This window comes from Camelus bactrianus, chromosome 12 (assembly GCF_048773025.1).
Source record: "Camelus bactrianus isolate YW-2024 breed Bactrian camel chromosome 12, ASM4877302v1, whole genome shotgun sequence".
NCBI classification, from domain to species: domain Eukaryota; kingdom Metazoa; phylum Chordata; class Mammalia; order Artiodactyla; family Camelidae; genus Camelus; species Camelus bactrianus.
Window position 1 is genome coordinate 32237567 of NC_133550.1, and position 24363 is coordinate 32261929.

The 24363-nt window shown below is 51.3% G+C and overlaps 1 protein-coding gene across 4 annotated transcripts in view; it reads right to left on the reverse strand.

The window, feature by feature from the left end:
- CHST11 (carbohydrate sulfotransferase 11) overlaps nucleotides 1-24363 on the reverse strand; it is a 245495-nt gene that overhangs the window by 28733 nt on the left and 192399 nt on the right. For 2 of the 4 annotated variants that reach the window (XM_045506976.2, XM_045506977.2), the window contains exon 3: nucleotides 23240-23269. The exons of the other annotated variants lie outside the window; for them this stretch is intronic. In XM_045506976.2, the coding sequence (XP_045362932.1) occupies nucleotides 23240-23269 (30 nt within the window). The remainder of the gene's footprint in view (nucleotides 1-23239; nucleotides 23270-24363) is intronic. 4 annotated transcript variants of the gene reach the window in all.

Consider the following 24363-nt stretch of genomic DNA (forward strand, 5'->3'; position numbering starts at 1 on the left):
CTATGAGTAGTAGTATTTTCAAAAATTGTGCTATGTCTAGAGGCCATCGGCTCTGTCAGTCCTGGATTTTACCCCAGTGCCCACCAGAAGGCACCGCTATCTGCCTGGGGCCACTTCTCCCTCCCCTCTGCCTGCCGACCCCTACCTCACCTGACAGGCCGAGGCTAAAATGTCGCCTCCTGGGAGGACTTTGCCGAGCCCGTGAGGGCCCGGTACTCCTCCTTCCCAGCATAGCTCGTGACTGTGACCACTTGCTTGTTCTCCACAAACTCCATGCAGTTAAGGAGTTTCTTTGTCGTGTTCACTGCTACACCTCCAGCCCTGCCTAGCTCGTCACAGATGCTCAGTAAATACCTACTGAGACTGAAAGAAGGAGACTGGAGGCCCAAAGATTTCCTCCTCAGCTTCTGAGTAGAGATTTCTGTCTAAATGCAATTATAAAAGCACACTGACTTCTTCATTCAACAAACACTGAGGAGCATCCGCAGTGTGTTAGGGGTGGATGGACTTGTCCAATCTCATCACCTCCACTCCATCTCCATCCGAGACTCCATGCCAGGGTGTGGGGGCCCTGCTTCCTGAGAGCCCTGTGCTCCTGGGGCCCACCCACACCCACCGGCCCTCTTGTTGGCCCTATAGCCCTGCCTTGTTGGGCCCTGAGGAGCAAATTTCTGTTTGGATTCGTGTAAGTTCAGTCACCTGGGTGGAGAGGCCACGTCCCCAGCCTTGGTGTCAGCTCTCAGCTAGGTTAACGCATCTACTGCTCCTCAAAGGGTTAATGGGATGAGCTGGGAGCAAGGTTTGACCTTAAAAGGTCTTAAAAGTAGGGCCCAGTGGGGTATATCACACCATTTGACCAATCAAGATCTCAGGAATCCCCAGTAATTGTCAGAGAGCAGGTACTATTCTTTCTAGAACGTTCTACTAGTGTAATTTGTCATTGCCATGATTACATCGTCACTCGGTGGGGAGGGTGGGGAACATGTAGCCAAATAAATGCCTGTTTCCTTTTAGGTCCCAAGAGACCTGTCTGTTCAAAATTACACTGGTGACTGAAGGCAGCTTGGTGGGCCAGACAAAACTGCCAAGTGAGCAAAATCATTCTCCCTAATTAATCTATTAAACTTGTCCCTGATCTCTTCTCTAATCTGTCTGCTCAGACTTATCTGCCCCACACCCTAGTCTTTCAGGGCCCTGAGTTCTGCTAGACAGATATGAGGCTGTTCAGATACATTACTTGGCAGTGTGTTCTAATCACACGTATCTAAGTGCAGTTAAAACACGTGTCTAGAAAACACTTGAGAAATTACATGTAACGTCTCAGCCCTCCAGCAGGTTTACAGCAGCCTTTGAGGACCCTCGCATCCTAGCGCACCCCATCCTACCGCATTACACCAGTATACCTGGAGTGCCATTTCTAGAAAAGCCCATTGTGGAGCAGCACTGCTCAGCTCCTCTGTCTGGGGGTGGGGTGGTGTATGTGGAGATGGGTGGGCAGATGTGTGCTGCCTCTTGTTTTCCAGCTCCCAGTGACCCACCGTCACTGGGATTTTCCCATTTGCTTTGCGGAAAGGGTCCATTTTTAATTCGCCATAGCAGGTACCATCCCAGGCCCCGGCTTTATACCACAGCCTTTTAATTACAAGCCCCTTAGGTTTCCATTTCCGTCCAGTGGCTGTGGTTTTCCTCTTAGAACACCCGGAGGGGCAGCTCCAGTGTCTGGCCTCAAGCTTGGACTCCGCACCCGAGGGATGTACGACACAGTCTTCACGGGTCAGCAGAGACCACCCAAAACCCAATTTCAGAATGGTTTGTCAGATAATGAAAAGGACAGAAACTCCTTTGAACTTTGAAGCTGGCCCTAAAGCAAAGGACTAAACAGCATCTGGCTACATATTCTGCTAAGGCTTCTAGGTGAGCCGCTGCGAACCCCTGATGAAATATGCAGTTACTTCTGCCAGGCGGGAAGAGGGTGTGTTTGTTTTCTGTTCTGTCCTCTGCTTGACAGAGGCCTCGGTGAGAGTGCCTTCATCACAGGCACTGTTCTTGCCAACCCTACTTCAGGGGCATAAGGGATGGACAAACAGGGGTGGATGACTAAAGGCTGAAGACATCTCTGCTGGCCAGCTGCACCTTCATTGTCCACGATGGTGGCGGCAAAGCAGCAGGGAGACTAGTCCACACGCAGTTTCTGTGGGCCTTTCAGAGCCATGCACACCTGCCCCGCCTGGGTTTGCTGGAGTCTGGTAGGTGGTGAGCCTGCCCAGAAACCCACTACCCAGGGATTCTTCTTCCTGACCGGAGGCTGTGGCTGTGGGACCCTGCCCACTCTCCGTCACCTCCAGGGAGGTCAATCCCTGGTCTGTAGAGGATGGTAAGAATGGCCAGCGTTGGAAGCCAGGCTCTGCCGTGTAACAGCTGTGTGACCCTGGGCAAGTTACTGAGCTCTTCTGAGTCCTCAGACTCATTTGCCACATGGGGAAAGGGGGCCCTACTGCTCAGGGTCTCAAACATTGTGAGAAAACCGACAGGGGTGCCTCGTGCAGACACAGGGGAGGCACACTTTGGAACTTGAAAAAAAGGTTATTATTAACAGCTTTATTGAGGTACAATTTACACTCCTGAATTTGAAAGTCATCTTAGAACTGTCTGGTCCTATTTAGAGCTGAGGAAACTGAGACCCAGAGAGGTTCACGGATTCACCCAAGGTCACACAGCCTATGACAGCAAGGCTGGGACCAATGTTTTTCTCTTTTGGCACCACAGCCTCAAGTAAATGGTTATCTTTAATCCACAAAGGAAGGAAAGTAACGAGAATAACTGAAGCATTACCACTAACTGAATGCTTACTGTGCTAAGGGCTTCCCCGGTCTTATCATTTAATCCTTTCCCATTTCATGAGGTAGAGACTATTATCATCCATGTTTGCAGACACGGAATTGAGGCTCATAGAGCTGAGTAGCGTGCCTGAGGTCACACAGGTTACCAGGTTGACACGGGAGCTTGTGTTCCTAAGGCCGCTCTCCACCACCAGCTGCTGGCCAGGAAGCGCTAAGACACCCGGGAGAATGAGACGTGGGTGGCCTCTGATGTCATTTGCCAAACTCAGCAAAGAAAATGCAAAGTGCTAGTGAAATTGGAACTTCAGGTAATTTGTGTGTGTGCCCCCAATACTGCATGGGACATACTTACACTAAAACATCTGTTCATTGTTTATGACACTCGACATTAACTGCGCACCCTGTATTTCTCTGTCATCCCTTCTCTAACACACTGTGTTGCTTCAGGCAGGCCTCCCCGGGGTCTCCGTTCTCTTCTGTAAAATGACAGGGTTGATGCAGCTGATCTCACAAGCTCAGTAACTCAGCGAGTTCTCCGGCAGCTGCTCACAGCAGCCCAGAAAACTGACACTGAGGCCTTGAAGGTGCAGGAGGGAGACCCAGGGAGGTCCCCGGATGACTCCCCAGACCCTCACTCCACAGAACAAAAGGAACCCCGTGGGCAGGGACATAAGCAGAAAACCACCTAGGTTGTTTGTTTGTTTAAATTGTGGAACAAAATTCACAATGCAGGATTTACCATTTTAACCATTTGTAAGTGTGCAGTTCAATGGCATTAGATACATTCACGTTGCTGTGCCACCATCCCCACCATCCAGCTCCAGAAACTTTCCATCGCCCCAGACTGAAACTAACTCCCCACTCCCCCTCTCCCAGCCCCTGGCGACAGCCCTTCTGCCTTCCGTCTCTATGAGCCTGACTCCCCGAGGTACCTCATGTGCGGAATCAGACAGTGTTTGTGTCTGCTTACTGCCCGAACGCAACACCTCTGAGGCTCGTCCATGCTGTGCCTGCGTCAGGACTTCCTTCCTTTTCTAGGCTGAACAGAGTTCGCTTTATCTAGCCCTTTCTCTCTGGGAAGAGATGCAGAAAACACCCCGATACACTCAGTCTTCTGGGCTCTAATGGGACAGGATGGAGCCCCTTTCCAGGGAGGGCTGGCCAAGGTCACCACAGTCAAGGGCACTGGGGGCAGGGCAACTGAGGCAGCCCCCTCCCCAGAGTCCAATTCGGACCCCCCACCCTTTGATAGGACTCACCACCTCCTGGGGGCACTTCTCTCCTGACCAGAGGTCCCAGCAGTAAGCCAGAGGCAGATATATGGGGCCTCCGGGGAGGTTTTATTTTGGCTCTAACAATACCACTAAAACAGGGAGTGATTTACCGAGGGTGAGCATCAGGGGAGGGAGAAGAGTAAATTCCCACTTGGCCGCCGGCCACAGCCTGAGCAAGACTTTGGCATCTGCGAGCATCGCAGGCGGAGTCCCAGAGCGGAACCATGGACCACTGTGTGGCGAGGTCACCAGGCTGCACGCGGTCTGGCCCCTGTGCCTTGTCTGCACTGTCAGGAATGGGGCTGACAGGGCGGTACCCCAGGGTGGGGGTGAGGTTGGTCCCCCGAGTAGCCATGCCTGGCAGACAGCAAGTGCTCGTGAGAGGTGGCTATTTTCCAGAAGGTGGGGGTACTGAGGCGATGCTCAGAAGACAAAGCCCCATTGGATGGGTGTGTTGGGAAGTCTGTTAGTGGGATTTGGGAGACAGAATTCATCTAGATTAAGAAGAGGACTGATTTGGCAAAATAAGGAAAATTAAAAGGGAGAGTCACACAAGCCCCTTGCTTCTGGTTGTTTTCTCTGGTCAGATGCTCTCAGGCCCCTTTCAGAACCAGTGGGGTGTCCCTGTCCCTCCTGGGGATCTGGGGGCCCCAGAACCCTGCAGGTGCTCTTAGGAGGAAACTGCAAAACCAGCCCCTCATGCAGCCTGCTAAGGCCAAGGCTGGGTTTTTACAGGAGAAAGAAAATGATGAGTGGAGGGTGGAAGGGGCTCAGAGAAAGAGGAACAAGGGGAGGCCCTGACCGCCCTGCCAGCAAGCATGACCCCACAGGGGAGACAGGCTACTGGCCTCACAGTCCCTGGGGAAGGGCCAAGAAACCCACTGCATGCTGTGGTCTGAGCCTTCCATTCATCTCTGGGTCTCACCTCTGCTGTGTACTTGCTGTGTGACTCTGGGCAAATTTTAACCTCTCTTTTCTCACCAGCCATTGTGAGATATTAACGTGTGAAAACACACAAAGTGCTCACTAATGCATTTGCGATATCGTGAGCGCTTAATAAGCATTAGCTTGTATTCTTACATGGTAGGTAAAGTGTTCTCTGAGTGTCTGCTGTCCTTGTTATCAGTGTCATTAAGACCGCTGGCTGTTACCACCAACTCCTGTGGGAGGTAACACGACCCTCATGTTACAGATCAGGAAAATGAGGCTCAGGAGGTTGCATGGCACCAGAGTTGGGACTCAGGCCAGGTATGTCTGGCTCTTGTCTAGGGGAAGGGGAACTCTGGAGGAAATCAGAATCTTGTGTGAGATGTTTGACCAAGCACCCCAGCATCACCCCCCACCAAGAACTGGAGACAAAAACCAAGAAAACCATTAGACTCCACCCAGACACACATCAACCCTTCCCATAATGCACTTTGGTTTACTGGTGACAAGTTTCAAATCTTTAAGGGGCTGACCCTGCTTAGAGCTCCACAAAGATGCTGTCCCCACTGCAGCCTCAGAGAGGTTTCAGCAAGCTTTTGACCATGTGCCACTGCCAGGGCCTGTGAGAAAAGCCCCTCTCCCGCCCCCAAATCAGAGAGAGGCAGAGAGAGAATCTGGGGAGGAGGAAGGGACCCTTTTTCTCCAGAAAGAGATGGGCAAATACCCCTGACATGGAAGCTGGAAAAGAGGCCCACATCGTAGGCAGGCAGAAGGTCCGGGCTGCATCCACCAGAGCCTGTCCTCTCTCACAAACAGAAATCATGACATTCTAGAAGTAAAATCTACCCTCATCACTTTTCATGCTTTGGGAGGGCATAATTTGTCTACCTGTAAAAGCACAAATGCTGTGTTTTACAAAGCAGATCTACTGTTTCTGCGTACTGCAGTTGATCACAATACAAGAAATACACTGAGAGCCATGGCTAGGGGAGTGCTGAGTCTGGGCGTCCACTTAGCTTGAGCTGCTAGCAGCCAAAGTATAAAGAGAAATATGATGGATTATGAAACCTTCCACCTCTGATGAAGCTGAAAACACACAGGATTCAGAGTTGAGACCAGATGTGAATTGAGGCTCTGTCACTTGCAGACCACATACCCTCCGGCAATACCTTAACTTCAATACCTCAGTTTCCTCCCTTATGGAACAGTCTTTAACTAATACTGCAAAATACTAGGGGAATCAAATGAAATGTGTATCAGTGGCAGGACTTTGAACATTAAAAATATCTTACGAAGAGCTTACTTGTCATGAAGTGTTCATATTAGTGCCTCAAGAGAAACAAACTTTTTCTATGCCAGTTGTTTTCTTTTTGAAGTAGTTTTGAAAACATCTTTGATCACATGACTCCTTCTACAAGGACTACTGAATAACAAGAGAGGGCGGCAGAAATAGCCACACGTTTTGAGCACTAATTATGTACCAGGCACAGAGTTATACAGAGTTAAGTGAGTTAAGCAACGCTAACTCATTTCACCCTCACAGAAATTCTAGACGTGGGTATTATTAACATCCCTGTCTTTATGGAAACGGAGGCAGAGAGAGACATGGATCAGTCATATGCTCTTTCCCATGAATGCGGCACTGAAGACCAGAAGGACAGGGTGATCTGGCAGTGGAAATGGAAATGAAGGCTCTAGGCTGAAGGCACCATTTCAAGGTGGCTACATGGTCTGTATATGAGAGAGAGCAGGAGGGAGGGAGAGAGGTAGAGACCAAGAAAGCAGCAGTGGCAGAGACTCGAGGGCCAGAGAGCGCGCGCTGGGGAGTCACAGCCAAATCCTTGACCCCTTGATGCCCGATGGGGTGGGAATGGAAGTGGGAGCCAGGCACGAACCCAAATACCCTTCCTGCCCCAGGGCTTGCCCCTCCAGTAAACTCCCCTTTTGTTTTAGCAGCATCAGGTGGGTTTATCTCCTTTGCAAGCAAACATTTCCCAAGGAAAACAGAAGTAAATGGACAATAAGACCAGGGAAGCCACAGTGGCCGGAGGAGCAAAGGGTGCACGAGATGTCACTCCCACCCCGTCCCTTATGCTCAGCCCTGCTCCTCTGACCCCAGAAAGCTACACCTAAGAACGCCGGCGCATTAAGGGAGGCAGGAGAGACGCACACAGGGTCTAGAATATGCACTGTCATTTTAAAAAGCCCTGAAGCAGCATTCGACCAGCTCACAGCACACCACACTTCCTGTTTGTGTGAACTGGTTCTGTTTTTTTCAAATTAGATTTCTACTCACTGATCCTCTCCAATTTTTTTTCTTTCTTAATTGAATAGCAAATCAAAAGGAAGGCGATGGAGAGTTCACAGTGTTCTCCTCTCTCAGAGGCTAAGCACCGGTCGGCTTTGTTCAGTCTTGGCGCTGACCGTGGCATTTTACACTGTCTGAAATGAGGAGCTGTGACAGTTCATCTTTGGGGGAAATGGATGTTAGATGGCCGTGGTCCTGGGGAGACCCGGAGCAGGCTCGCCCAGCTAATGGGGTGAGTGTGGCCGGCCCCCACGCCCTGCTGGAGGGGGGAGACGCGGGGCAGGCGTGCCCAGTGAGGGGCCTGCAGGACAAGAATCTTGAAGGGGAGGCTGAGTCACAGCCCTCAGGAGGGCAGTGGGCACAGAACCGAAGACAAACACCTCAAAAACAGGGCAGTGATGACTGCCCAAGTCCCCAGAAACTTGGGTCAAGTGCTTGTCCTAGTTTGACATCAAAAATCCTGGCTCTGCCGCTCACAACTGTGAAGCTGTGGACAGGCTCACTGCCCCTTCCTCGGCTCCATCTTCTTTAGTCATAAAAAGGGGAAGGTCATGTTTACCCACCACGCAGCAGAGCCTTGGACCCCACGTGGGGCAGATGCTCGGCACACAGCAGGTCCTCAAGAAATGGAGCCGACACAATATTCTGAATGCCAACCTGCTTGCTGGGGGTGTGTTTCAGGAGGAAGCATGTGTCCTGGAGCCCCAGATGCCTCCAGCAGTATTTATGGAACCAGAAAAGTCCGCTCACTCACTTCACAAAAAGCAACATGTTTGTAAAACCACAACAGTGTCAGACCCCAAAGTGCAGAAGAGCCTGAAAGGCAAACAAGGTCAGGATTGCTTTCCAGAGGCTATGGAAGAGGGACCAATTCCTAAACCATTTGCACTTTCACTCCAGGAAATGGGTGCCAGGCAAAGAAAGCTGTGAGCAGGTTGCTGCGTAGGAAGTGGCTTGGGCCTCCTCGTTCCTGGGGCTTCTGGAGGAAGTAGAGCCTGTAGGTCACCACTGGCCACCCCCCTCCCTGAGCATCTCCCAGTGCCGGCCACTCCTCTGGCCAGCTCATCCTTTCTCTCTCTCTCTCTCTCTCTCTCTCTCTCTCTCTCTCTCTCTCCCCCCTCCCCCTCTCTCTCCCCCTCTCTCTCCCTTGCACACGCACACGCACATGCACAATGCTGGCTGCAGTCCAGCAGGAATATAGGCTTCCTGCCATTAATTGGAGGCCCCTGACTGCAGATACAGCCAAACAGTGTATTCATAGTTCTTTTTTAATTCCAAGAAATGCTGCTCTAGCTAATACCTACTTCAGGGCAAATGACTGGTAGGCATATCAGCAGCACTTTTCAAGTTATAAACACCCATTTTAGCTGAGACTCCTCGTTTCCTTTAAGTGTTCTTCAGGTTAAAGAGTTACTGAGTGGCCAGCAGACCTGGGGAGGTGGCATAGAGGATGAGCTGGCCAGAGGAGTGGCCGGCACTGGGAGATGCTCAGGGAGGGGGGTGGCCAGTGGTGACCTACAGGCTCTACTTCCTCCAGAAGCCCCAGGAACGAGGAGGCCCAAGCCACTTCCTACGCAGCAACCTGCTCACAGCTTTCTTTGCCTGGCACCCATTTCCTGGAGTGAAAGTGCAAATGGTTTAGGAATTGGTCCCTCTTCCATAGCCTCTGGAAAGCAATCCTGACCTTGTCTGCCTTTCAGGCTCTTCTGCTAAATGCAAGTCCTGGGTGGCAGGCGGGAGACATCAGCCAATCTTTCTAACAGTAGTGATTACTTACCTGTGAGAAGGAGGGGCGGGACTAAAAGCAGCCGGCACTTCTGAAAGGGACTGGGGCATGGGGAGTGTTTTGTCATTTTTCTAAATTCCTCATCAGTAACACACGGTGAGGCAGCTTGACACAGAGAAAGAGTCCAAGCAGGGCACTCACTCAGCGGCTGGGTATCGCTGGGCTGACCACGCAATCACATTCTTGGACTTGGTTTCCTAATCTTAGCAATGGGGATTAAAAAGAAACCCTGCCCTCATTTGGCAGATGTACAACTGAAATGAGATAATGTGCATGAACGGCAGAGAAGCAGGAGAGCAAACCAGGGGAGAGCAGTGTTCTCGAGTCCAACTCTGTGTTCAAGTCCCAGTTCTGCCACTGATGGGCTGTGTGACCTTGGGCAAGTCACTAAACCCTTCTGTGCCATGATTTCCTCATCTGTCCAGTGGGGGTGACAACTGAACCTACAGTAAGGGCCTGTCATGAGAATGCAGTGAGAGAACGGGCATCCAGTGCTTGGTCGAGTGCATTTCCCAGAGTAAGTGTGAACCCAGACTGGCTTGGAACAGCAGGAATGCTGCTGAGTGCAGCTAACGCTAGCCCATAGGAAGGGCCCACTTAACATTTCCTGATTCTGATTCTGGGCTCTTATCTTTTATTAAGGCTGGATTTACTGGCACCCACCATTAGCTCTAGAGAATCACCACAGCATAGTCTGGAGTTCTGCATTTCAGGAAGAGCTACCATGAAGGAGGTGCTGGTTCTAAGACCCTGACCCTCCAAAAATGGTTTGGGGGCAGTTAAATGGAGAGTTTCTGCCTTAGCTTCCCCATCTTCCTAAACAAGTGGAAGTCCCTGTGGTAGGCAGAAGAATAGTCCCCCAGATGGTCACATGCTGCTCCCCAAGCCTGTGAGTGCTTCGTTACCTGGCAAAGGGGGAGGGAACTGAGACAGCAGATGGATTTAAGTTGCTAACCATCTGACTTTAAGGAGGGTATCCTGGATTATCCAGGTAGGTCCGGTATCATCACAAAGGTCCCTTAAATGGGAAAGAGGTAAGAGTCAGTATCGACTCTGTATCAAGGTTATGTGATGTGAGAAAGACTCAGCAGTGTTGCTGGCTCTGAAGATGGGAGGGGCCATGAGCCAAGGAATGCAGGGGGTCCTTTGAAGCTACAATCCCCTTGACTTCAGCCAAGTGAGACCCACATCAGACTTCTGACCTCCAGAATGGTGAGATGTAAATCCGTAGTAATTTGTTATAGCAGCCATAGGAAACTAACGCAGCCCCAGATGTTTCCTTCTCGGCCTTTAGAACTTCTAAAGGGCTCGGCAGCAGCTCTTCCCATTCCACACCCATCAAGTTGGGAGCAGTAATTTACTCACTCACCCTTGTAGCAGGTACTTTCTGAGAACTTGCCATAGGTCAGACCGGGCACGAGGTACTGGGGACACAGCAGTGACCAGGACAGACAGCCACCCCGCCCTCACGGAGCTCAGAGACAACAGCGGACACTGATCTTGAGCAGGTATTTATGGAGGAAGCTCATGAACACTTTTATGGTGCGCTCTATGTGCACGGCCCGGGGCCAGCCCTTTCCAGATTTGAACTCCTTCACAAGCACTCCTGAAGGAGGTACTGGGGCACTGGTTATCACCCCCATTTTACAGATGAGGGAACTGAGGCACAGAGCGTTTGAGTGATAGGCCCACAGTCACAGAGCTGGGCGGTGGCGGGCCAGCTCTGGGGTCCAGGCAGTTTTATACAGTATTCGAGGTTGCGTCTAAAACAACAGGGAATGGGGATAGTCCCAGAGGGGATGTAGGTGTGACTGTGACCCCCAAGGTGTTCCTCTGGCCTGGACAAGGATGAGCCCCCATTTAGAGCAGGTGTCTGTGATGCTGGCTCTGGGGGCTGATTTTGAGAAGGCAGGTGTGAAAGTAAATGCTAAATAGGGTCACAGAGTCCTTGGCACCCCCTGTGCGAATTAAGCACCACCAGATCCACTGGAGCCTGGGGCTGGGGCTGCACCTTTCTCCAGGCTTGGCAGGGACCCCACGCCTGAGCCCGAGCAGGGTAAGCGAGCCGACAGTCAACAGTCCTTTATTGACTGCTCATTGTCAGTGAGCACAAGGCTATCCATTGAAAGGCTGATCCAATATTGCCGTCCGTTGGGTAAGCTCATCGAGAATTCATAGGCTGATGCTCACTCAGTGAGAGACAGGCGTGACACACGAGCTCATTTATTCCAGCAACAGCCTGCCACCCCAGACCCATTCATCCCTGCGCAATATTCCCCAAGTGGTGGGCTCCACGAGATGGCAAGGCTTCACACTGGGGGGGGGGGCACAGGAGCCAAGTGAGAGTGGGGAGGGGCTGCGGTGCACGGAGGCTGCAGCATCCCTCAACTTGCACCTCCAACACCCTGTTCCTTAACCTCGCAGATCTGAGCTTCCACACCCATAAAGTAAGGAACAATAATAATACCTGCCTGATGGGGGTCAGGGAGGATTAAGTGAGACAATATGAAGTGTTTTGCTGGGTGGCTGGCACCTAATGACCACAGACTCAGTGGGAGCTGTGTTTATGTCACACAGAGTCTTATTTTATCCTGCACAGTGGCCCTGAGAAGTGACCTGTACTGTATTTTACAAATGAGAACTCCAAGTCTCCTAGATGGGCCAGAACTTGCCCACGGACTCCTGGCAAGTCAAGGGTCTCAGTAGGATTTGCACCCAAGACTCAAGACTGGCTCTTCCCACAGCCCTGCCTCCAGGTCAGAGACTCTGAGTTTGCACCGGGTCTGGATTTGAACACTAGGTCTCCAGTTCCAGCCTATGGTCTCTGAAACCGAGGACTCTATGATGGAAGTACTGCTCTTGTAGGGATAAAGAAACTCAGGCACAGAGAGTCTGAGTGATGTGCCCAAGGTCTCAGAGCTGGGTGGTAGTGGAGTCAGATTTGGAACCCAGGCAGTCTTCTGATACTGTTCTATGCTGTCTCTCAACTACATGCTACCCTATACAGTCATACAAACTGTTGCTATGTAGCGTTTCCCATTGCCATCAAAGCTCACTTGGAAGAGGAGCCTTTGGATGCTGTGCCAGGGTCAAAGGTCAAACAGCACTGTGTCCGGCAGAGCCCATCACCATTGTCACCACCATCATCGAAGCAAACCCGATTCCTGACATTTATCAAGCATCTCGTATATTTTCATGCTCTTTACCATCCATCCCTTAAGGTCCCTCAAGCCTCAGCCCAGCTCGGATAGCGAACAGAGGCAGGGAAGACAACCCCAGTGTGCAGAGGGTGAAACTGCCTGAGGCCCACCCAGGGTTCTCTGGGAGCAGATGAGGCTTTGCACTCAGCTCCACAACCTCGCAGGCTGGGGCCTCTCCCCCGGCGCCCCCATCTGCTCATCCCCTGCATTTGGGGAGAAGGAGCAGGAAGTCCTCCGAAAAGGGATTGGGGTCAGTTTGCTCACAGGGATGGGGCTTCCCCTGAGGGGTCCCCCTCTGTGCTCCTTCTTCATGTGCTTTGACCTCCCAGAATGTACAGAAACATCAGTGTGTGTGCACAGCCTCATGTTACTGGACTTGGGTTGGACAAATCACAATGTTCCAAGACATTTTTGGGGGGAGACAAGGGGTCACGGAGCTACCCACAAGGCACCTTGATAGCACATGACGGGTTGGGGAGACTTAGAAACAGCTCTTTTTGCCCAGCTTCCCCAAACATCACAGCATCCTGACTACAAGGAGAACCCGCTGCCTGAAGGACCACAAAGGGCCCACTTAGGGCGGGCTGGCAAAAATGCAACCGATATGTGTACCCTCCAGCCACGCCCATGGCTCCTAGGTTCTCAGGGTGGGCTCTGCACAGGCGTGGGCGTGGAGGAAACCTCTTAGCAATCCCACGATGAGAGACCCAGAACTGCGGCATCAAGGGGTGCTGGGAAAAAGAGGCCTTGAACAGGAAACAAAATCCCACTGGGATCAGACTTCAGGGAATCAGCCACGTGCGACAGAGACGTGGTCTAGAGGATGTGAGTCATCCACAGGGCTCCCCAGGGAGGAAGTCACAGAGCCAGGCATCCCCTCTTGTCACATGCCCTCTACTTGCCGTTAGACACCCTTGCAGAGTAAACTTCAGAGTGTGGGTTGCTCTCTTTCATCTTTACGCAGGGGTGAGGGGAACAGTCTCCTTGCATCTGGCTAGGCATACTTGGAGGAGGTGGCTCCCACCTAGGTTTGGGAGATGTACCTACAGCACTCAAGAGCGGTCAAAGGCAGGTAAGCAGCCGCCTTTCAGAGGACGCACTCATAGGCTGCTGTGCTAGCCCGGCCGATTCCTGTCGGGGAGGGCTCTGTCACACAGACACACACGCACCCACTGGTCTTTACTAAAGAGTACTGGAAAGTCAGGCCATGTCACGTGCCCAAGCAGAATGAATGCGACTTAGCCACGTGCTCGAATAACTCCTGGAGTTCTGAGGGGGCCTGAGGTGGAGGTAAACGCAGCCTGACCTGTGTCTGCAGAGGCTGAGCTCCCAGAACAGCATGGCCAGGCTGGTTGACAAGGCACAATTTGTGCTCCTTGGCCACCAGGAGAACCACAAGAGCACATTCTCTCTGGGTCCTCACTGCCCAGCTACGAGAATTACGGGCTGGGGTCCTTTATCAAGCGCACTTTCTTACTTACCTTGGGGTCCAACAGTGGGAGGCTGGGAGTCAGGGCCTGCTTGCACAAAACAATAGAAGACTGTCCCCTAAAATAATAAGCCCCCTGCCCCCATGGTCGACAAGAAGTACCCAGCCACGTTGCTCAGAGCTCAGATTGGCATCACCCCGTAAACTGGGAGGAACGGCCCTCATCCATTCAGCCACGGAGAAAGGGCCGTTTGTGCTGGTGAGAGCAGGGAGGCTTAAAGCCTAATGACGTCAGCTTTAAGAATGTCCATGCAGTGTTGTCAGAGGGACTGTGGAGGGAGCCAGGCTCTGGCAAACTGGGATTCCTCTGGGTCGGTAGTTCTGAGGGTTAACAGCGGATCAATGTAGATTTGCCCAGTGGTCTTCATACCAGATGCTTTCCCGCAGCTCTCCAGAGCTCAGCGGCTCTGGGAGAAGATGGCTGTGTGGGCTTTGGAACCAGACAGGCCTGGATTTTTATATCAGCTCTACTACCTTCCATCTGTGTGACCTTAGACATGTTACCTAAACTCTCTGGGTCCTAATTTCCTCATCCCTGAAGAGGGAGCTAAGAGATGAGGTTGCTGTGAGGAGCTTTCTATCAGACACACAGCAAACACACAATCAAAAGGTATCCTCTGTTTCTTTTGCCTCTTACTTCATCAGGGAGGATGAGGGGTGAAAGACGGGCTCTGAAGGCAGACTCCAAATCCTGATTTTACCTCTCAGCTGGTTGTGGACCATGGGGGAAGGTGGGCTTCTCTGTGCCTCAGTTTCCACGGGTGTAAAATGAGAGTAATAACAGTACTGACCTCATAGAAACCAAATGACACTATTTGTATAAAACGCTCACGCAGTGCCTTATACACAGCGGAGTGCTTGATAAACAGACACTCTCAGGGCAACTTTTCCATCCTGACAGCTCATTCCTGGCCCAACTCAGCCCAATCCTAATTTATGCTCAGACCCAATCACCACATCTCCAGTGAGACTCAGCTCTTCCTGAGATACTCCTTTCGTGCCTCTGCCTGCTGCCAACACTCCCATACCTCCCATAAAGATAATTCTTTGGGGTCAGAGAAAGCACCAAGGGGGCCACACTGAAGCTTTGAGGAGGATTTTTCCATCCGCTGTGGCTTCACATTTTTTCTTGTTGGAGAGAAACAGGGCAAACCAGTAAGATCCTGAGCCTGAGGTAAACTCGGAATCAAGCGATGCAAGGTCTCCATCAAGGTTCTGTGTTTTAGTTATTTCCCTTCAAAGTTGTTTCCGAAAGCATCCCTCATCTTCAAAGAGCCTGGCTGCCAGCTCGACTTTGCCCTCTGAAGCCTCTTGTAATTCACCCTGCAGCAGTGCTTGAAAAATGACCCTGCACATGGCTGAGAGGAGAATAAACTCACTTCCCATTGCTGACACCCTCCCCTCAATTTGGATTCAGTTATAAACTGGCTGATGTTGTCTTTGGGTCCTTCCCAAGATCAACTGTAAAAGCAACACTAAGGGCATTAAAAGAACAACAACAACAACAAAAAACTCTGAAAAAAACAAAAAAACATAAGCCTGCCTGTTTATTCACAGAGGAAGGAAAGGGGGGGGGTAATTTCTAATGCTATTTTCTACCATCTTCTTGTAACATCCCTGCTAGACACTTCAGGATAAATGTGCCAACAAACAGGTCAAAACTCCAGTGTAATTCTGGAACATCGACTTTCTTTTCTTTTTTTTTAAAAAAGGTGTTTGTTATTTATTTGAGTATATAACCTATTCAAGTGGTGTGTCGGTGGGACAAGAAAACACTGGGACCTCCTACAAGAGGAAACTCATCCATAAATGAGTGAAAAAATCAAATCCATCTGGAAACTGCAGGCACCGTTTGAAAAAGGACATCTTTAGAAAGCATGTATGGGGCATCTCAGGAAATGTATTCAGTGGACAAGCCCATCTTGGCATCTATTCGGTTTTACTGAACAAGCCACAGCCGCTCCGGGGAAGATGTGAGAACATGTTCTCCCTCCCTGACAAATATTTTATAATTAGATCAGGCTATTAAAATGGAAGTTTCCGATGAAGTGCAAAGCTACATTATACACGAGATGGCTCGATTCAAAGCAGGTACTGGACTACAGGTGGACTTTGCAAAGTGAGTACTAGGAACTGAGTGGCCCAACTCTTAACCCCGACCCACAGTCCCACCCAGAATTGCCCACATCAACACAAAAGCGTTGAGTTTTAAGAGATGGGAAGAAATTTTAGAGTGGTTTACTGTACAGAGCTGTTGAAGAGCCACAAATCCCACCTACCCACACACCCAAGTGAGAGGGCTGGGAGGTTCCCCTTTATCTTAAATTGATGGCGGGTGGTGGGGGCAGGGGGGCTTTGAAATCACTGAAGAATTTAATAGATGGGTCTCCCATCATGTGAGGGGCCATATCGACTTCTTAGCAGCTTTGACAACAAATAAGAACGCTGGCTGAACTGGACAGCAGCTGCCTCTCGGGGCTTCATCAGGGAAGGGATGGATGTGGCTCCCCAGGGACCAGATGAGGGCCTTGCTCAGGGAGGGCCCACCAGGCTCATCCCTGGGCTAACCGCAGGGTAACTGTGGGATGCAAGGTCCTCAGCAGGGGCTGAGGAACAAGGTGGAAGCAACAAGCTGGGATAGAGCCTCTTTAAGGAAAATGAAGGTGGTAGATCCTCGGGGACTGAGAAGTCTCCAAAGAACCCACACAAGAAGGAGCCCGCTGGAAGCCGCTGCCGGGTCTAGAGCCAAGGCCAACTCGAGACAGCATCACTCGTGCAAGAATCGTCTTGCGTCTCCTCCGCTCCCCCGCTCTCCTCACTTAAAAGCCTGAGGCAGAGAGACAGCAGAACCTGAGCCAGCTGTTCCCCAGCTGCAGGGACAGGCCAGCTGAGCCGAGGAGAAGAGGGCTCGACTTTAAAAGAAAAATCTAAAAACCGCTTTTTGAGATAAAATCCGCATGCCATACAATGTTAAAGCATCCCTCTCAGTGGTCGTCAGTATTCAGAGTTGAACATCCATCGTCACAATTAATTTTAGGACATTTTCATCACCTCAGAAAGCGAGCCCGTACCTACCAGCCCTCCCCTTAGCTATCTCCCCCCGTCCGCCCGCCCTAAGCAATCATTGATCTACTTTGTCTCTACAGATGGGCCTATTCTGGACATTTCATGGAAATGGAATTGCACAGGACGTGGTTCTCTGTGACTGGTTCTAAGTGAAAGGACCACACGTGTTGACCAGATATCCCAGCCCTACCTCTTTCTAGACTTGGGTTCCTTGGCAGGCCGCTGGAACCCCTCCCTCAGAGGGAGGTGGTAAGGAGTAAATGGGATGTCACCAGTTAACCACTTCATTTGAACCAATTCACGCCACCTCCCAGACCCTACCCTGAGCTGGCAGAGAAACCAGTCTCCTGGGCAGTGGGTGCGTCATGATTCAGGTAACATCTGTCCCCTCACCAGACGAAAACCTCCGGGAGGGCGGGGACTGGCTCCTTCACTTTCCTGACCCCAAAGGCGCCTGGCGTGTGCCGGGCACGTATCAGAGCCTCAGTAAACACCCATGTGCTCTGGCTGACGATGGAAGGAAGCAGAGGAGAGAGAGGTGGCCATGGAGCTGTTGAGGGGGGTGTGTGTGGCAGGTCAGTGGGCAGAACAGCTCACGGGTCCCCCATGTGGACGCCAGCTTGGGAGGGCCAGGAGGCAGCGCCAGGCAGAAGACAAACTGCTGCCTTCTGGTTACGTTTAATGCATGTCTTTGTTTTTCAGTTTCTTTGTCACTGACATCTGTGGCTTTGTGGTGTTCTGGAGGCAAAATGTAGAGCAGAAAATGTACCTGGGATGTGCTGTTTCTCCCCATCCGGGCTGTTCTATTTGGATGTGCCTTGTCCCTGGACCATGATTGCTGCCTTCACTCCATCCTGGTGACCTGTCTCTCCCTACATTCACGACTCTTGGCATGTTCTTCCCTATGGCCAGAGGCCATGAAACCATGAAAGTGAAAATGACACAGTCTTTTCGACTGTACCCCAGGGAGACCGCAGGGGGCCCCAATTCAGGCATCATGGGATCCTTATACCAGAGCCTTCTGCAGGTGGGGAGCTGATCCTTATCACACAGAAGTAAGGGGAGAGCCATACAAGAAATTACAGATGTCATTTCAAAGGGAGATCTTTAACTGGCAGAGAGAGTAGTTTTCTAGGGACAGCCCAGCCTGGCTTCCGAGTGGCCCCAGAGGACAGCACAGGGTGGTGCAGGCTCTGAGAGGGCAGATACAGCTTTGGGAGGCAGGGGGAGCCTGTGACAAGCTTTGTCAGCCCCTGTGCCCACGCTCCTCCTACAGATCTTAGTTCCTCTCAGGGATCCTGCCCAAGGTGATCAGGCTCCGTGAGACGGAGGAACCTGACCGAAGTTGCCCAGACAGTAAGCAGAAGTTGGAAGACAAGTCTGCCCACCTTCAAAGCCTAGGGAATCGCCCAGTCCAGCCACCCACGGACACTGGTCAGGGACAGGCTGGGCTTTGCAGGCGCCCCTGCCTGGGTGCCCATCTGAAAATGGCCTGGGAGTCTCCACGGAACAGGGATGTTCTTGTGTGGATATAAGTGTGTATGTGTGTGCATGTGCATGTCTGTAACTGTGTCTGTGTTGCTTCTGTGTCTGTGTATACATGAATGTTTGTCTATATCTGTGGATGTGTCTGTGTGTACGTGTGTTTGTACGTATAGATGTGTATTTGTGACTATTACTGTGTTCATGTCTGTGTGTGCACAGAGTGTACGTGTCTGTGTGCACGTGTGTGAGCACGTGTCTGCGTGCTTGTGTGTTGGTGGCTATGTATCTATGATTGTGTATATGTGTGAGTGAGTGTGTAAATTTAACCCCATGTGTGTTGGGAGAGACTTAGGAGATTGGGTCCCCTCTACAGTAGAAAGTTATTCATTTTTTTCAGTTAATAGGAAACAAAGGAATCTTTTCTTAAAGTTCTACTTTGGGGCCCCAGAATGTAAACTTTATGTGACTAGGCTTACAGTCTCTGAGAGAAGAATGTTCCTTTTGAAGATCAAGCCTGAGAAAACTTAGAATTCACTGTTGAGTTTCAAACTCTTCTGACTACTCCACAGTGAGAAATAAAGTATGTCATTCCATATAGATAGCATGTATGTATGTATATATGTTTCTTAAAACAAAACTTACCCTTACCACATGTAATGTGCTGGTATTTTAAATTCTTCTCTATTTCAATTTTTAAAATGTCAGCTAAAGTGCTGTCACAACCCACTAATGGGACATAACCTGCAGTCTGAAAACACTGGTCTATAGTGACTCCTCCCCTAGCTCTATGTAGTGATTTTATTCACCCATTTACCAAATAAACATAGAGCAGTTACTACATGCCAACTACTTGTCTAGGTTCTAGGGAAACAAGTTTTTTGCCCTCCTGGCACTTTCATTCTAAAGAAGATAATAAACCACAAACCTAAAAACACTTGATAGTTTCAGGTGGTGACAAGGTTTATGAAGGTAATTCTGTGGGGCTGGTCAGGGAGGACTTCCCGGAGGAGGTGACATTGGCACTGAGATTTGAATGATGAGAAGGAGCTGGCATCACAAGAGGCAGGGGAGAAGGACTATCCTGTATTTTGTCTCCAGTCTCCATCGTCAGAGGTTAGAAACTGAACTCAGTTCAGACACAGGCAGTGACTCTGTCCCTCCCTCCCCAGCCCCGCTCTCCTCTTCCTTTTCAGTTACACGTTGCCCCAAGTACTCCACATTCAAATCTGGAAGCCCTACAGTGGCACATATTCTTTCTTTCCCTGGAACATTTCAAAATAACATTCAGTCTGATTAATTCCATTATTAAGACAAACTCCCTAAAGACACAGTTGATCTTGCAGAGGGTGATTCAGTGGGTCAATAGGCTCAGAAATGAAGGGGCAGAGGCCAGGCAATGGGGCTCAGAGACCATGTTTTGGACAGCTCATGTCAAAAGCAGCAGAGACGGCGGGTGAGCCTCCCCTTCGAGGCCGGCATTGCTTCTCCAGGGGTGTCTGCGTGGCCAGCCCCCTCTCAGCCTTAGGTTCTTGCTGAAATGCCGCCTATTCGGCAAGCCTTCCCCCTGTCCACACTGTTTAAACTGCGACCTTCCCTCCTGACTTACCTATTTGACTTGTTTATCTGGTTATTGTCTGGCTCCCCATCTAGAATGTTAACTCCACAGGGGCAGGGATTTTTGCCACTGTTATTCCCCATCAAGTACACAGCTGGCACTCAATAAACAGCAGTTGCCTGGGTCAATGAATAACAGCTCCCATTTACTGAGCACCTATGTGCTGGGCTCTGTACATACACGGTCCCTCGTACTCACAGACATTCTGCAAGGTGTATATCATCACTCCCGAATCTGAGATGATAAAATGAAGGCCCAGAGGGGTGAAATAAATGCAGTGAGTAAGCGATGGATTTAGAGCTGAAACCTGGGTCTCCCTGACTCCAGACCTACCAGGCCATGATGTTCCCATTCACAAAATAACAACATTGCATAAACCAGATGACCCAAACCAGGATCCTTCCAAAGCAAGCTTCGCAGGGACAGAGCACTGCTCTATTTTGTCTATCAAGGGTGTGTGGTTAATCAGCAGCCGAGATGCCTCTCTGACAAACATCTGGGTCATCCCTGCTGAGGAGGAGGGAAGTTTCACAGAGCAGTTTTATCCACGAGTACCTTCCATGCTTTTTGTTTTTCAACATACTGGGGCATAAACAGGCAGAAACCCAGGCACTGACTACCCCCGATCAAGTGCCCTGAGGTTAAAGCTGGGTGCGCAGCTCTGCGTGCGGCTGGGGATGGTCCTAGAGGCTAAGGGGGCCCAGGGAGGCAGAAACGACCACCTTCCATTTCCCTCTGAGTCTCAGGGTCTAACAGCCAAGGTCGAATCAACCAGGGGAGACCTCTGAAAGGCTGGAACACCCACAGAGTGGTTTTGCTTGGGGACAGCAGCTGCTTCAAATTATGAGCTACTCCAAACAGAGCAGATTAACAAGGCTCTTCTGCCCTAGAAAGAGACCAAGAGACTCGGGCCACAACCTTCATCTTCAGACTTCGGGGCAAAAGCTTCCCCGGGGCGGCTGAGAAAGAAAAGCCAGAAGCTGTGACAGCCGAGGCCCATGGTCCCAACCTCCTCTGACCAGCAGCAATTTCCGGAAGGCCTGGGCAGAACCTGGGAGCCAAAGGTGAGGGTGGCAGAGCCCAGTACAAGGGGTCATCTCTGCAGGGGAGGCTGCCTCCACCTTGTCACCTGCTCCCTCTCCCCACCCTCAGCCACCCCGTCAGCCTGGTCAGGAGTCCGATTCCTGCCAGAAGGCCTCGTCTCTGGCTTTCCTCAATGTCCCTGAGCTTGGAGCTAGGAAGGGTCAGGCCTGAGTAAAGTGACCCAGGCAGGGGTAGCTCCCCAGGCTGGTGGGCCAGTGGGCGCAGGCAGGAAACGCTGCCTCCACAAGACACAGAAATGATGGGCTCCCAGCATTTTCTCAAACTGTTAAGTTCTCATGGCCTACACTAGGCGGGGGGCAGAGGCGGGGTGCACGGCCTCACTCTGCATTTTCAGTTCAACAGATGCTGGAGTTCCCATTTGGTGCCAGGCGTCAAGCCAGGCCCTGGACATGTGGCCCATTGGCCAACCTGACCGTCTGCTATGAATTAGGCCCCAGGAGTCCCTAATGAGAATGCAACAAAAGCTACCACACAGTTTTAAATGCTTTTCACATGTTAACTCACTAATCCTCAAAGCATCAAAAGTGATTACTAAGCAGGGGCCCAAAGGGAAGTGAGGAAGCTAACCACAAGTGTATCTGGGAAAGCAAGACAAAAGCCAGGTCGGGCGTGTGCCTGGCGTGCGTCTGGTGTGTGCCCAGTGTGTTGGAAGAAGCAGTCAGCCTGGAAGGGCTGGTGAGCACCAGGCCTCACAGGCCATGGGGAGGACCCGGGCCTTCACTGTGAGGTGGAGGCGTGAGTGCAGGACTGACATGAAACAATCTACGTTCTAGAACAGCTCTGGCTTAGCCTTGGAATGTTCTTTGCTGGGAAAAGGGGTGGAAGCTGGGATAATCCAGGCGAGACTGCAGGAAGGAGGCAGCAGTGGGGGTGGGGAGAAGCCGTCGCGTTCTTGGTTTGTTTTGAAGGCAGAGCTGAGAGGAATCGTGCATGGGCTGAACACGAGGCATGGAAAAAGAGCGTGTCCACGTGGGTTCTGAGGATTCTGCTCTGAGCTGCTGGAAGGAAGGGCTGCCATCTGCTGAGGTGGGAGAGGTGAGCGGAGTGCTTGCCTCACTCTCTGGCATGTTAAGTTGGCAGCGTCCAATGAAGACATCCAAGAAGCAGACAGGAAGGCAAGTCTGGAGCCCAGGGGACCCGTGTGTCAGCCAAGCAAGACTACAGACAGGAACTACCAATGCTCATTCAACAAACACCAACAAATACCCTGTTGTGCACCTACTGTGGGCTGACACTATTGCAGCAGATGCAGCGGGGAGCAAAAAGACAGTCATGCCCGTGTGAGTTTCCAAGAACCAGCAGGCCTGGGAGGGCACGATGACAAGGGAAGATGCTGGGGAGCCTGAGCGGCCAGGATTTCAGCCGTGACCACCCACCTGCTGAGCCCCCCAGCCCCTCGCACCCTGGGACCCAAGCCCCTCCCGGGAAGCCGCACCCAGCAGCTGCTAGTACTCGAGGAGGACGCGGACACCAGCCTCACATGAGACCTGAACGGTGTCCAACCTGCTGGAATCCATTATCGACTCTTGCCGCCCTGCTGTCCGCCCTTGGAGACATGTCCAAACTGTACCGTCTGAGCCAACACCAGCCAAGACGAACAGCGGGGGATGAGCAAATGTTTCCAGTGGGCTTTAAGACACTGATGAGGCAGGACAGAATCTGGGAAGGAGCTGAGGGAGCAGGGAAGAGAGATGATCTGCCGCAGCGGGCTGGAGGTCGTTCAACCTCCTGGGACGCATGACTGTCTGAGCCTTTCCTGAAGCTTCCTGGTGGACCCTGAGGAGTCCCCCGGGCCCCGTCCTCCAATGTATCTTTGTGTCTATATTCAGAACACAGGTTCAGGGCCATCTGGGGTTCTGACCTGGCGAGCTGTGCAATTTTGGGCAAAGGATTCAACCTCTCTGTGCCTCAGCTTCCACATCTATAAATTAGGGCTATTGTGGACTCTCACAGAATTGCTGGGTGGATTCAATGAAGCTGCACAGTGCATGACCTAGAACAGTGTCTGTCACAGAGTGCACTCAGCAACTGTTAGCAGTTATTATTTACTGAGCGCCTAGGATGTGTTGGCCTGAGGGTGTCTTTGAAGTGGGTCACAGACAGCCTGTAAGAGGGCAAGGTGAATGAGACACTATCATGACTTACCCAAGGTAGAGAAACTCTCTCCAGGGATCTCTGAAAATGGAAGAGAGAAGAATTCTCAGCCTGTTTGTCAAATGAGTAGAAGATGGACTTTTAGAATCCAAGGTGACCTTGGCAGGTATGTGCACCTGTGAGTCCTGGCTGCCCTGGCCCAGCCTGGCTCCCATGAGTGAGTGCATGCTGAGTCTACCCTGACCCCAACCCCAGGAGAAACAGTGTGGCCATAACTGGGGAGGGGTATGTAGGACAGTCTGTGGCCAGGGTTCAGCCCCTGCCACGTTCCAGCCCCAAGTGGGCACCAGATTCCTCCTTCCCTGCCCAGTCCCACTAGGACAGAATGTGCTGAACGGCCAGGGGGTGATCAAGGTCCCAGCTTCCTGTCTAGTTCCCTGCCCCATCTTGACTTCCCATCTCAAAGTCTCACCTGGAGGGACCTTGCTGATCTCAGTGCTGAACATTCCTGACCTCTGCACCTTTAGCCTCTGCTAGACTCCTGCGTGACAGGGAGCTCCACAAACCGAGGCAGCCCAGCCAACCACCCCACCCCTAACCATCCTACACACTGCATGCGACATGGACAGCCCACCCAGGCAGCATGCCCGAGAGGTGCACTTCTCAGAAAGAGGGGGGTCTTCTGGCTTTAAACCTCAGTGATTTGTTTTTGCCTGGTCTTCAGTAATGTGGGGGAAGAAAATATCTTATTATAGGAACAGAAGATTCTCAAACACATCGAAAGGAATGATCCCAGCACTTTAACAGAGAGAAGTGGAGGTGGTAGAAGCAGCAGAGGCCTTGTGGACAGAAGGGACGAGTTTGGATTCAGCTCGGCCACTCGGTAGTGGGTCAACCTTGGACTCAGCCTTTGAGACTCAGATTCTCCATCCGTGTCGAAGGAAGTAGTTATAAAGATGAAATGAGACTGTGCATGTAGCGAATGTGTAACGGGACTGGTCTGTGGCAGGTGTTCAGTAGTGTTATTATTGTCGGTGGTGTGTATATTGTGCCTGGCCAGCTTGTATGGCCTCTCCTTCCTGAATCTACGGCTGCTTAGACCCTTCATCTTTTCTCTCTGCTATTTTCCCTAAAAGCTGCCACAATGGGGGAAAACTTTCCTTCTCTAGGATACT